Genomic DNA, 14,852 nt, shown 5'->3' on the forward strand with positions numbered 1-14,852 from the left:
TTAAAAAGGAAAACGAGTGTAGCATCAGCAGCATGCTATAAAGTGCAATGGTGCTACATTCTTTGGTGTGTCTATGTTACATTTTTAGTTGTTTTTTTTGTACATCTATAAATGTTAGATCTCCTTTTTGAAGAAAGGGGGCATCCGGATTTGAACCGGGGACCTCTTGATCTGCAGTCAAATGCTCTACCACTGAGCTATACCCCCTGTTCCTGTTGGTTGTCATGTGACCCCAGGTGACAAGGCAGGGGAATTCCCTCGGGTCTCACACTCCACCACTCACTCTGTTTAGAAACCAACATTAAATGACACTTCTGCTGAGGAGAAATTCCTTTAAAAGCATTTAAAATGCAACATCTGGTGCTGTGAGGAAACTCCACTTCTTCTGCAATTTATTTTGTCAGTTAAAAAGAACAAAAAAGCATAGCCTCAGCAGCATGCTGTACAATGACGCTACATTCTTTGGTGTGTCTGTGTTACATTTTTAGTTGTTTTTGCATGCATCTATACACATTAGGCCTCCTCTTTAAAGAAAGGGGGCATCCGGATTTGAACCGGGGACCTCTTGATCTGCAGTCAAATGCTCTACCACTGAGCTATACCCCCTGCTCCTGCTGGTGGTCATGTGACCCCAGGTGACAAGCTGAGGGAATTCCCTCGGGTCTCACACTCCACAGCGTCCCACCACGTTTAGAAAGCACCAACATTAAATGACACTTCTGCTGGGGAGAACTTCCTTTAAAAGCATTTAAAATGCAGCATCTGGTGCTGTGAGGAAACTCCACTTCTCATTGTCACGCAATTTATTTTGTCAGTTAAAAAGGAAAACGAGTGTAGCATCAGCAGCATGCTATAAAGTGCAATGGTGCTACATTCTTTGGTGTGTCCGTGTTAGATTTTTATTTGTTTTTTTTGTACATCTATAATTGTTAGATCTGCTCTGTAAAGAAAGGGGGCATCCGGATTTGAACCGGGGACCTCTTGATCTGCAGTCAAATGCTCTACCACTGAGCTATACCCCCTTGTTCCTATCACTGGTTGTCACGTGACCTCAGGTAACAAGGCGAGGGGACTCCCTCGGGTCTCACACTCCTCAGCGTCCCACCACTCGGTCTGTTTAGACACCACCAACCTACTGCGACCTCCTCACTTCCCCGGCCTCGGGGCTTCGTCGTCTCTCCCAGCGGGCCGAAAGGAAAGTACCACAAACATTCCTCCATCAGGGAAACGGCCCGCACATTTCTGGGATGCTTTGTGCCCCCTTGAGCTTTTAATCACAATATTGGTTTCTGATAATGTGACACCCCCGTCAATCATGTTTTACAAAACAACCCATCTGTATCTATTTAGGCTTTTAATGCATGTTTGCTCTGCAGCCGGGCGACTATTAACAGCATGAAGATGAATTAACCCCCTTCAATTTCACAGTCTACAAGCTTTCAACCTTTTTCTACTTGTTGATTTTAAGACTCGTGTGGATTCAAGCTCATGTTTTTGCACAGTTCAGTGGTGGTGTATTGTTGATAGACAGAGAGCGCTGCAGGGAGCGGGGTGATATACTGCAACGTAGGAGGGCGAGGCAAGTCAAGGTGCCACGACAATGAAAAGCAGATGTGACTGTAGGGCTAAACGACTCCACTGCTGTGGGAGACAAAGTGCTGTGAATGCTGAATGATTGTCACCGTGGTAACTGGGAGAACGTACAGTGCTTAATGTAATGCACAAACAGCTGTTTCTCCCTTCTCCATGGTCATCTCTCTGTGATCTCTCATCGTTGCCAGCTGTTATTTATTTCCACGATCCGTTAATTGCTATTAATATCTGGTGTTAAATGTCAACAGCAGGGCTTAGTATTAAAGGATAACGAGGAAATGGGCCAAAGCAGGGGCGTCCACATGGCTTTTAGTGAACATTACCACCTGGTCCTGCATCATTACAGACCCCACAAACACACACCTTCCCAGACCGTCCAACCTGGGGAGCTCAGGGAATCCCTGCTTTCTCTATGTGTGTGTGTGTTTGGGTGTGTGTGACTGGGATTAACTCCTGGCACCAGGCTTGGCCCAGCTCCAGCTGGGGGAACAAGAGCAGCTTCCACCCTGCAGAGCAGCGGTTTATCTCTTGTGGTGGGTCCAACCGGGCTGATCCTCTCATATTAAATGGATTAGCAGAGCCCTTGTTCTTCTGTCAGAAGCTCATGAAAAGAACAGGGGTTTCGCATGTTGGCATTTTTCTCTCTGCCATCAATTTCAAACTGTAAAAACGGTGAACTCACTGGAAAGAAACGCTGCAGCATCTGTGCACCGTTTCTTCTAAAAAAATGAGAGAATTTTAAGTATTTCTGCATGCTATAGTGTCAGAAACCTGATTCTCATAGCTGACCTTTTTTCGGAGTATCAGCCGCGTTTAGCTCCTGTAGTATCCGTGGGAAACTGTGGCATTAGTGCTGCTTACAGGCTGTTTTTTGATTTCCCACGGGAGACGTCCATGACAGGAGCAGGTTAGGTCGGAACCCAAACGCTGCATGGCATGACGGGGACAGGCGAGATCATGTTACAGATGTCAGGGAAGAAGTCATATGAAGGGTGTGAGCTTCATTCTCAGATACAACATCACCACGGTTTGTGGCAACAATATATCAGTTTGTCATTTGCCCTCCTCCTCAAACGCATCGTGTTGGGTCTCGTGCCGTACCGGTCTGGATGGGAGTAGACGGCAGGTGCTCCTCCCCTCCTGCCCCTCTTCATCTTAATCTCCTTCAGAAGGCAGCCGACCCGTCACCCTCACAGGCTTCCATACGGGCGCCACACTAATCACACTGTTTAGTAGGAGGCCGTCTGTGGCCGAGCCCTCGCACCGCCACAGATGTGGCGAGATCAGGCCGGGGCACAAACAGCCCTGACCCCGGATCAGCCCCCCTGGACCAGACCCTGAGTCTGTTTTCCAGCCAACGGGCCTTAGTGTGATGTCGCTGCTGTCAGGAATTTGCACCCTTTTGACTGTAGACAGAAATCCTAGCAGAGATTCGTCTTGCTCTTGGCCTTATTCACTTGTTTTTGTCTCCAAAGGATATTTGAGCTTGACCGTGCAGAATGATGTTGGTGCTGAGACGGTATTCGTCTCCTGCAAGAGGAATGTTTCTCTCTACTTTGAGAACTTTATAGGTATATTCAAACTACTGCAGATTAAACTGAAAGCATCTTTTTTGAGCGAGAAACTTTAAATTTAAGTTTCTATTTTTTATTTTTAAGAGAATATGACTTTTTTTTTCTCTTTTTTTTTCATAATGACCACATTTATTATCATTACTGTGGACACAAAACTAGATTATTTTGTAGATACGTTTTTTTATCTGAATAAGCACTTAATTAAGACCTTCAGTATGATATGAATCTGTCTGGGGATGCCATAAAGCTCAGAGAAGTCATTTAAGAGTCCAACATGCACTCATCCAACAGTGTGAATGTGTTTATTGGGTGGGCTTGGCAGCTAGTTTACACCGTCAGATTCTGACAGTCTTGGTCATGTGATCCGCAGTGACCCCCCCTCCCCTCCCCTCCCCTCTTGCTTAGCTGGACCCGGCCCCGTATCATTAAAGTCTATGTTGTCCCCTCGTTGAGGCCGGACCGGCCCCCTGACTGAGGCCACACTTGCTCACTGGCCCTTTCCCACAACCTCCAGGCACCTTGGAGGAAGTCATCCGTGCATAACTCCGCTCCTTAATCAAAAGGCCTGAATGACGGAGTCGTCCCGGAGGTTGGCCGCTGCAAGTGCGGCATTAGCACAGCACATGCTCTCCTTTCAGCGAGAAACAATGACGCCCATTGTGTCCGGCCACAAGTTGTCTGTTTTGATTTAAAAGGGAATTTCACAAGTAGACCAACAGTGAGGAGAAGATCTCCGACTGCAGGAATGAAAGGCTCAGGACTGCACACGACCATGAAACTGAACCAGCCTCGTGTGTCAGCATCGTCCTGGAGATACGACACCGGTTACCGGGAACATCCTCTCCAACTGTTTTGACAGGCTGAATATATCTCTGTTTTTAAACTGGTGTAACAAGCCCTATTGGGCCCCTTAGACATGTCAAAATAAGAGCTTAGTATGATAAATGGATGAGACCAGCGGATCCCTGGATTTACTGTGATAAGAGCATTAGAGCAGTCGTTAGTGGGAGAACGTCTGTCACATGGGCAGCCACGCCGGCTCCCTGAAACCCCATCAAACCACCTGAAAACATCATTTATCATAATAATCCAATATATTTGGAGGCTGCACTACAATTAACCAAACATGAAGAGAAAGCATTGAAATGTCCTCTTCGGTTTCCATCCCACCCCCCCTCTGGTCCTCTTCACCGGTTTATAAATAACACTGACCCATCTTTAAATAGGACATTGTTTGTCTATTGTCTTTCCATCCCAGCGCTGTCCTGATCACTGAGGCTGAAGCGCTGCGGTAAACATCCTGTGAGCCTCCTCGACCTCCACTCCCAGAGACGCTGACCTCATGTTCCTAATCCTCGGTTACACTGGCCAGGCCTCCGTTCCAGGAATGTACATTAATGTGTGGCTTTCTGTTCTGAACGCATGATATTGGTTATTGGTTGAGTTATGGTTGGGTGTATACATTTTGTGTTTTCTGAAAAATCTAAAGAATGAGGACATATTTCGACAGTCAACACATGGACATTTTGATATACAAGCATGTTTCCATCCACTTGTTTTTATGCACATTTTCAATACAAAAGAAGGAAAACTGAAAGGAAACTCACAATATCTTTTACAGTTTTTGTAGTACGTTTTTTTTTTGTATTTGGCTAAGTTGGAAAAGTATTGATATAAGCTTACGTTACAGCAGTCTCACAAGCCTGTTGTAGAACTACGGTGGCCTTCAGGTAACGTAAAAAGGCAAAAGGCCCAATCTAGAGTAAGTGTTTGGTTTTGTCCATCCTGGGCTCCTGTAGAAACATGGCAGATATGCTCACTATATAGATATGAAGGGTTCAATCAAGATTAAAATCCCAACAATTCTTTTTTTCTAATAATTACATTTTCTGTAACGCTACAAAGTGTGCCTTTAATTTGTATTTTCTTTAACTTCTGTTAAAATATGTGTAAATTTGTCTGGGACGTTCATTTTGACAGATAATTTTCTGTTTTGCAAACAAAACTTCCCTTTAATAAAACCATTTTTCTGTGAATAAGTAGCGATTTTTAAGGACGAGCACCAGCTCTAGAAGCAGGAACTCCTTTCAAGACGACCATGCTCAACATGAGACTGTTTAAGAGGAGCCCTTTTTAAAAGATGCTAAGGGGCTTGGAGCTGGGGGGGTGTGGGGGTGCTGTAGTGCTGGTTCCCCATTCTTCCCATTATCCGGCCTGCCGTTTCCATTGGAGTGAAGGCCATCTATCAGGAGCCCCTACAGGTCTTTTCAGAGCTGAATAAAAGGATCAGTGTGAACAGACCTGTCTGTGGCTTGCTCAGACATGGAAGACAACAGATGTGTTAAACATAGCCATCTCCCTCACACAAAAACCCAGATCCGGGGCCGCATGCTCTCTAATGGAGAGGCAGCTTTATGTTAATTGCTGAATGGAGTCGGTCAGAGCTCCTGCGTTCAAGGATCAATCGCACATCATAAAGAAGACTTCACTTCCCTCCACTTTCAGGAGGGAAGAGACGCAGAGAGACGGCCGTAAAACTGTTCCAAGACGAGTAACCGAACTGATCCCTAAAGACAATAACTTTATTGGAGTGTAAAAGGGTTCCTAAAGGGTCTTTTATACTTCAGATAGTAGTTCAGGGGAAGCAGATCAATCCCCAAACAATCCAAAATGTATATGACTTGTTTTTCTTATTGATATTAATCAATATGAGTGATACAGAAAAAAATAAATAAAAACCCAGCCCATCCAATGTTAGAGCCCAGTTTCCAATTTGAAACCAAACAAGACAACAAAAGAAAACATGGCTAACTGGAGCCTGCTGCTATTTGCCTGCTGGCGCCACGCTTACCTCTCGTATTCCTGTGGGAATCAGGATAATCCAGGCAGATCACGGCACTGATGCCTCATTTATTTTTACCCAAATGGATTTCAATGATGAATTGAGCAACATGCAGTGCAGTTTATATCAAAACACACAGGGAAATATTTGATGTTTTTTTGTTTGTTGTTGATTTCACCCAAACACAGAGAGGTTGGATTTAAACTTCTGCACCCCAGCATCCTCATGTGACACCGAAAGGAGGAGGAGCAAAGGTCCCCGCATCAAAACCCCGGAGCCTAAACAATGGGAGCTTGGCGTGTTCAGCCCCAGGCGAAGCCATCTGCCACGGAGAGAGTGGAGTCCCTTTGTCAGCTATTGTGGAATGTGAAGGCAGATTGATGAGGGCCGGGTGATTCCTTTAGGGCCCGGCGAGGCAGCAGGCGGCTTCAGCGAGCCCGACTAGACACCGCAGGGAACTCCCTCTCCTTCTGTCCCCACATTCAGCCGTCACATGGCCGAGCGGCCAGACGCTACGACCTGGGAAACAAGGAAAAGGGAAAGTTTTGAGAAGCTGATGTAATGTTTTTAGAAAATCCAAATCAGTCTTTTTCTCAGCAGACATCACAAAAAAAATGCAATTTATTGCAAGTATGCACATCTTCTTCTTTGCTATGATGCACAAGAATGTCATGCCAGGACACGATAGCATTGCCCTGGCAGGGTCACGACCTCTGACCCTCTCAGCAGGTGTGTGTGGACGGCCTTTATTGAGGAAAGCCAGGCCAGAAGCTCTCTGGCTTTTGTAGCGGGTGAGTCGGGAGGGGGAGAGAGGGAGACTGGGCAGATGTTGTGTGCGAAATCCCCCGGGGAAAGTGTGCCGCCACCGAGGGAAGGGGTCAGGGCAGAGGGTCGGCTCTCTGACACAAGCAACACAACACACACAACGCCGGTTTCCATGGCAGCTCGCTGCATCACTAAGCCGTCTGTTCCTGAGGACATAAAATGGGACTTTGGGCCCTGAGATCACTGACAAAACAAGCCTTTATTCTGCCTCTGATAGCACACAAACTCAAGAATCAGAGTCCCGATCAGATTTGGTTTCAGCACATTTGATCATGAGACTTTTACAAGACGAAAATTTAGAAAAGGAAACCTTTACATCAGATAGTTATACAATGTCACAGAATTGCACTCAGAGTTATAATTTATACTAATAAAGCAGTCTTTCTGCCAGATAACATATTTTTTCATTAGAAGCATGACATTTTGCAACACATGTATCCAATACAGACACAATTTATTGATATGATGGTTCAATATCGATCCGGTTTACAACGATGGGCTAATAAGACAAGTGGCTCATGCCAGTTAAGCTAATGCTAACGACTTTTAGCACATTTGATTGAGAGACCCCTAGTGGCAGAATTTAATACTGCACGTTTAAGATTTAAAATGCAGGTTTTTTTCCTTTAATGGAGTATTTTTACAATATTTTAGTGAAGGATATGAGTACTACTACCATCATGTAAGTGCAGGCACATTGAAGTGTGCTGTTTGTATTCGTCCATACAGACACAAAGCATAATTGTATGTATGAGGCATGTACAGTATTTTTGAAAAACAATATTTGGGCGTCTTTCTCCATCATTCCTTGCCCACATTGTTTTTTTTATGGTCGAGTACTCACAGACACAATGCTAAATCTTCTCCAATAAACAGGAGACTATAATAAGAAACTTCAATGTGCCGGGACGGTTTCAGCTGCGGAGCTTCAAAGCCGCAGGGTGCAGCAGAAATAAGATAAAAAGCACAGCTTGTTGTCCACAGTGTTTTTACTGTAGCTGGACTGTGAGTCATTTCCTTTTAGGTGACGGCTTCAGAGGAATGTGACCGTCTGCTTTGATCAAACCCCGGCTGCTTTAGGTTATCTCAGTACGCACTAAAAGGGCAATAAACGATTCGCTCAGTTAAGCTGCATCCTTATTGCAACCAAAACTTCGGAGGCTTTTTATTCAATATATCATATCTGACAGGATTATATGTCATCTGAATGACAACATGCTACAATTACACGTTGCTGCCAAGCGAATCAAAGACAATGTGCTCCACAGAGCTTTGTACAATTACAGCTTTTCAACATCTGACCTTGAACATCAAAGCTTACAGCATGAATGGCCATAAAAAGCCATGTGATTAATCTTGAAACAATGTTATTATTAATATTCCACACTACACACACAAGAACTTTGTTCTTCTCAAACATTGCCCTGAGGATGAGCTAACTCAAGTAATAAATGTCTTACAAGAAAGATTAAAGAACCATTAAGATGAAACTTTTTTATTCTTTCCAACCTTGTGCGTAAAACATCATTGTTCACTTGGGGTCTCTGTCTTTCTACAATGGGCCCTCTCTGGACAATGCACGTGGGTCTTAATGCTCACTTGTCGGTCCTGTGACGCATGACATTTGTATAATATTGCCGGTGTCACAGCCCGGGGTCACGGCGATCAGGGTGGATGAAAGAAAGTGAGTCAGGGCTCTGGACAAAAACGTCAAGCAGCATGAAGAAAGCACAGGTCAAGTCATACTTAGATATGCATCTTCAGCCAATAGTTGGCCATAATGTTTGAAAAGAACTCCTCAAACTCTCCGGTCGTGTCTCTATAGAGCTATTGTTGAAGAAGCTGAAGGAAACAGGGCACAAAGGGTTTCATATCATATCGGTGGGTCCACCAGGGATTCAAAAGAATATGAGCAATTTACTTTTGTGCTATTACAATACTGCCTGGTCTTGACCTACAATTATGTTCCCTTCCAGAAAAAACTGAAAATGTGCACCGTTAGTATCTGAACAATTACCACGACTTGCACTTTGGCTTCTGATCCCAGGTTATTACAAATGTGGTTGAGCACTAAGTGGTATTTTATTCTCTTAAATGTATTGTTTTCCTCATGAAATTTAAATATACATTCTGGCCTAAAGGTATGAGCTCAGAAACATCTCTCTGAACATAAAGTAATCCCCCAGTTGATAATGTGATACTGTCCCTTTAAATGACGTTGAACGTCGTTACGTTGTGCTTCAGCGCGCAGTGATACCATTGTTTTCCTTCCACGTTCGTGCTGCAGGTGAATGTTAGCATTGGAAAGTCTATAAAATAGAGAACCGGAGTCTGTATTAAGTTTGTGTCGTGGGTAAAAAAAAAAGACACTGAATAACACAAGTTGATTGAGGAGCTGCGACTTCGCTTAGAAACGTTGGGATCGTTTGATACGCTGGTGAGTTATTAGCTACAGCACAACAGTTAGCCTAGCATGCTAACTATATTAGCAGAGAATATAACTCAAAGAAACAGTCAGGACAACCTTAATGTGGGTCAAATTAACCTGTGAACGTGTGACAATTGTGTGGAGGGTGAGTCCTCTCCAGTCACTAAATGAGTTTTAAGCTAGCTAAAATGAATGTTGCCTATAGGTGGCGCCATCTAGTACCTGTGTTGTGGATGGTAAATTGTAATGTTCATAGAGTGGCATTTAATTCATGTTTTTGGAGTATGCTGTAGCACTTTGTAAGTTAATGTTTTTATGTACTTGTATGTCTATAGTTGGAAGGAATAAAACATTGTTAAGCCTGAATTTGGTTGAAATAGGTCTCAATGGACATTTATTATGCACCTGTGTGAGTAACTGACTGTTTTTCCTTCAGTGGATCCATCCTGGTTCATCTTTTGCCTGACATCTCACCTTCATCCGGGGTTTCCCATCTCCTCTCAGCCGACATCAGCTTCATCACCTTGGATAATGCTGTGGGACGGTGCTTATAAACAAGGTGGTAGGACATTTAAGTGCACCCATTTTTATTTATTCACATTTTGTTTGATTATTATATATTTCCTGAGATCCTTGTTTATTTTCTGTGGGGCGTTTAAACGTACAAGGCCAGTTGTGGGTCAGCAGGTTGTGTTTCACGCATGTTAATCATTAATTTGGAACTAAGCTAAGTGTAAATGAAAAAGATAATCATTAATGGCCTAGTTGACACGCTGTTTTCATTGGATTTACTATTGTCATTGTTACCTGCTAGTTTAGTGACGAGGTCACCTGGTTACTCCTACATATTATTTACGCTGATTGCATGCTACTATAAGTGTGAATTCACGGCATCTTATTGCTCACATATATCTACGTTATACCTCGCCAGTCCGTGGTCTCACATGTTATCGGGGTGGATGGAGGAATCACCAAAGTTTGGACGAGGATATCTGTGCCAAATTTCATGGCAATCCATCAAATAGTTGTCAAGACATCTCACTAAAACCGAAAATGTCCACCTCATGGTGGTCGTGAGAGGATGTCAGATGATCAGCAAAGTCAGGAGGCTTCATCCTCTGGGGTCCATGAATGTCAGTACAAAATATCATGACATGCCGGCTGGTAAAACACAGTGTGACATGGATTTGGGGACTGGATTGCTTGTGTAGGTCACTTGTGTCTCACAAGAACTTGAATTATGGATTCAGTTATAAAACGATGTAAAACGGAACATTGACTATGCCTAAACAAATCGAAAATCACAGACAGAAAGGAAATTCGCAAGACTTAGAGGATGAAAAACAAACTTGACTGATGATGCTCTGGAATTCATATTATCTACACAACGCCAAACGAGAAGTCTCTGTATCCCCCGTCATCTGCCAAAAAGGATAGAGGTAGCGTCATGCCTCCACGAGCCAACACAAACATGGAAACCCCATCACTGTCTGAGCAGAGGTGAAGGGAGGAGTCTTTTCCGCCCTCTGATTAGCAGGAAAGGGTCATCGTCCGCTGACATCTCTTTGTCTCTGCGGTATTGACGGAAAAGATCCCGACTTCCCCAGGTCATCGCCACTGCTTCGTTGGCGTTGGCCACTGTTAGCCAGACCTGGCTCGCCGTGACCTCGGCCGAGACGACGTGAACATGGTCACATCTCCAGGAAGAGGCCTCATTGTGATTTTGTCTTTGTAGTTCTGAATATTTTTTCCGGTAATTTAAAAATACATATCATAGGTATCACCATCATCTTTTGGTATTCAGTAAAGCCCGTTAGTGACCCATCCATCATGACATAGGCACAGTTTTTTCTTATTCCTACTCTTGTTCTTATTATCTACTCTATTCAAGATCTGAGGATGCTCTTTGCCATGAAAAACATGACATCAGCCAGCTTTGTCTTCTGCAAGCCAAACTGAGCAGCGGCCTGGGAATAACAACAATGTGCTGCGAAGAAATCACAGGAGGACATCATGTATGGAAACGATGAATCAGTTGGAGGGTCTTCAAAGCCTTTGAGGACGTTACACTTGACGGTTCATGCTGTAATGTTGTCCTTTGTAGATGACAATAACTAATTGTTAAGACTTCAATTTGACCCCAATAACCACATTTAGAGTGCGTCATAAAATCCCGTGGCTTACTAAGTACGTTCATCGACATGAGTTGGTTGTGTTGATTGGAAAAAAAGGCTTTTTGAGATCACTCCCTGGACAGTATCCTTGATCCTGTCCTGATCCTGTGTGTTGGAGGAGACTGAAATAACAGGACAAATGGTGAGTAGGATGTGAGCAGCTAAACTCTGACCTCCATCTGCAGAGTTTCCTCTCCGGTCTCCCTGGGTGGGACTCCCCCAGGCTGCTAAAACTCACACATATCTACTGTTCCCCAATCATGTCTCCAATTATGCGGCGCTGAACCTTCTCAGACTGGATGTAGCGTTTCTCAGGGTGCCGAGGTTAGGGACCCTCGTAGTCGGGGATTTGTTGCAGTTGGGCGGCTGCCACTGGCGATATTAATCTGCACTGATGAAGCAGGAAATCAAAAATAAGCTGTAGAACAAGCTGAATTAGAAGGGAAAAGCTGCATAATCCACTTTCTCAATAACAATAAAGTAACAGACCTGTTTCTCAGAATATATGTGAACATATATGGAAATCGTCTTAACACAAGGCATTGTGGGAAACCGCAGGTTCGAAGACGCCTATATGGAGGATTGCAATGTCATTCGTTTTGCAGGGATTTGGTCACAAACCAAAGTATTGGACAAAATAGACCCAGCTCTAGATCAAAAGGTCAGGTGAAAAACCTATCTCAAATCAATTCTCCTGGGATCATGAATGTGGAAACCAAATTTCAGAGGATAACCAAAAAGCTTGAGAATACATCATCTTGGAACCATAAATGTCTGTGCCAATCCTTTTAAGTAGCTGTTGAGGTATTTTGACTGAATAAGAGAATATTTTGATCGGCTAGTGACGCTACAAGAAGAATCAGAGGATCATAAATCACGTGAATGTATCCTCTGGGGACCATGGAAATCTGCAGCAGACTTCATGGTAATCCATCAATTAGTTGTCGAGATATTTCAGCCTGCAGATTGTCATCCCTAGAGCTTTTGATCAAACATCCATTTTTGTTTTTTACGTACAGTAACACGAGGACGTGGATAAGCATGTGGCTTGAGTTTGGCTGGTTGGCTCATGCACTCTTGCCAGCAGAGTCAAAACGCTTCGTGGAGATTGGGGTTCAATCTCATGCATCGCCATGCATCGCTCAATCCCCTCAGGAAGTGTGCGCCGCAGTGCAAGCAAAGGAAGTTTTCTCCCTGTTTATGTTGGGGCCACCTCGCTACGATGCAGAGCAGCTATGGTTTTCTTTTTCTTTCCATGTGTGTGTCATTTAATGAGTCACTTTTTTCCACATGATGCAAAGCAAACAAAACGATGCTGTTGTTGTTGATGGAACGAAGGATGTAGCTCTTGGATGAACCACAGAGGTGGGTGTGACGGATGTGGAGCCTCCTCTGTTACTTTAGTGTTGTCACATACCATTGTTATGGTTATAGTTGTCATTACTGCAACAATACACTTATTCTCTGAGTTTGGTATTCACCTTCCTGACTAGTCTTAGTGTGCAACATATCATTTAAAATAAAAAAAACAACATTTATATCACGATGTCACAAAGCCGTAAAAGTAAAAAACAAGGAACTCGCCTGAACAGAAACTGTCCTGTTGCTGCTTTGTTGAACTTCTCCTAATGCTGAAGTGGAGGAGCCCCAATAAGAGAAATAAGATAGTTTAAAGTAATACACTGTTTGTAAAGAGGTTGGATGGTGGTGGCTTTGTTTAACCAGGGGAAAAGTGTAAGGAATGGGTAGCAGTCTGTTTGATTTGCTTGAATGCAAGCTACAAGCGTTAGCATATGCGGCTAACTAGCCCAGCGTCTAAGAAAACGTCCAGCAATTTCCAGCATATTTGTTCCTAATTTAACTAAAACAAATTAAGCATTTTTTTAACTAACGGCTATAAAACGACTTATTCTAATCTAATCTGGCCTTTTTGAATGAATTTAAAGAGGATTTATGCTGTAATTATAATATAACTTCTGGGGTTAAACCAACAGAGCTAACGTTAGCTTAATTAAGGGGCGGGCTAAAGCTGATTTAGCTCAAATATGCCAGTTATGATGCAGATAATAGTCCTTAAGCACTTTCCATGACTGGCGTGCATTTTTGCTGCATTGAGTATGTTACCACACACACACACACACACACACAGACATGCACATATCAATCTTATCTCGCGTTTAACATTTATTTTTATAAAGTTTAGAAAATGACATTTATTTTCCCCCTGAGGCCAAACATTTAAATTCCCTCTCTTTGAATTGTGGTGGTCTCTACAGATGCAATCTATCTTAAGATAAAGTAATCTGCTGTTTGCTTTAGTTGGGGGGGGGGACAATGTCGGATTTGTTTTTTCTTTTGGAGAATGTTTGGGATTTGCTGTTATCTGCATCATGTTTTACACACAGCAGTGAAACGGAGATGCTCTGGCAGCCAGGCACACAATGGCACAGGGTTATCAGCTATGTCACCTCTTCAGCTTCCCTCGCAGTGAACCCCCCCGTCTCATCTGCTTCTCAGGGAGGGGGTCCCGCTCACAAATGTGTTTTGCCTGCAGAAAAGGCATGTTAGTCAGGGCTATAACTTTCACTGAGGACATGGAGGTTGTGAACTCCATTTCTCTGCACCTCCATTTTTCACACACAGACACCATTTACACAAAGGCACCATTTAGATGGTCTTCTCGGGTTCTCCTGATGGGGGTCCGTGACTTGAATTCTTCCTTAATGTCTACTTGAATAAGAAAATACCTCCAAAATACAAATATTATTTCTAGAATGGAACCAGTTTACATTGACAATTTGGATAACTCAATAAATCAAGAGTTTCTTTTGACTGAAATGCGAGCTTTGAAAATTCCACTTTGTTTCCGTGATGTGTTCCCCTTTTTCCGTCGGTAGAAAAGTGAAAACATTCTTTTCTTTCTGAATTTGGCCGAGCCGACATTACAGCCTTATCCAAACTGGAAACGTTTTTTTTTTTTTTTTCATTTGATTTAGAGTGTCTGGTTCTGCCAAGCTGGAAAAGTAGAAAATATATTCCAGTTTTTTTTTAAATCACAAAGTTAATTCACTGAATCCAAAAGTCTGAAGCTGAAGTGGAAAAGTGAACAAAACTGTAACCGGGTCAAAACTGTAAGAGATCCTATGTGAGAACCAAACACTGTTCCTCTTTGCATTGTCCGACATGTAAAGAATTTCCTTTCTCTTGGCGACATATTTATTGTACAACTACAAAGGGAACACAGTTTAAGTCACACACAGAGTGACTGGGTGTGCTCTTTCCATTTGATCTCTTTTGTTCTCTTTTCAGCTGCAATTTAGCGAGGCTAGGAGATACTCTTTCTGTGTCTTCATATAGAAACGGGTAATGAAACGGATCATTGTGAAACTCCCTTCACTTCCTTCTCTTTATCTTCA

General features: G+C 43.2%; 1 protein-coding gene across 1 annotated transcript in view; it reads left to right on the forward strand.

Moving 5' to 3' along the window:
* Positions 1-7,871: 7,871 nt before the first annotated feature.
* arf2a (ARF GTPase 2a) overlaps positions 7,872-14,852 on the forward strand; it is an 87,144-nt gene continuing 80,163 nt past the window's right edge. The window contains exon 1 of the mRNA XM_084036350.1: positions 7,872-7,876. Within this exon, the coding sequence (XP_083892476.1) occupies position 7,876 (1 nt within the window). The 5' untranslated portion in view covers positions 7,872-7,875. The remainder of the gene's footprint in view (positions 7,877-14,852) is intronic.

The sequence above is a fragment of the Eutrigla gurnardus genome (genome assembly GCF_963514095.1).
Source record: "Eutrigla gurnardus genome assembly, chromosome: 20".
Lineage (NCBI taxonomy): Eukaryota > Metazoa > Chordata > Actinopteri > Perciformes > Triglidae > Eutrigla > Eutrigla gurnardus.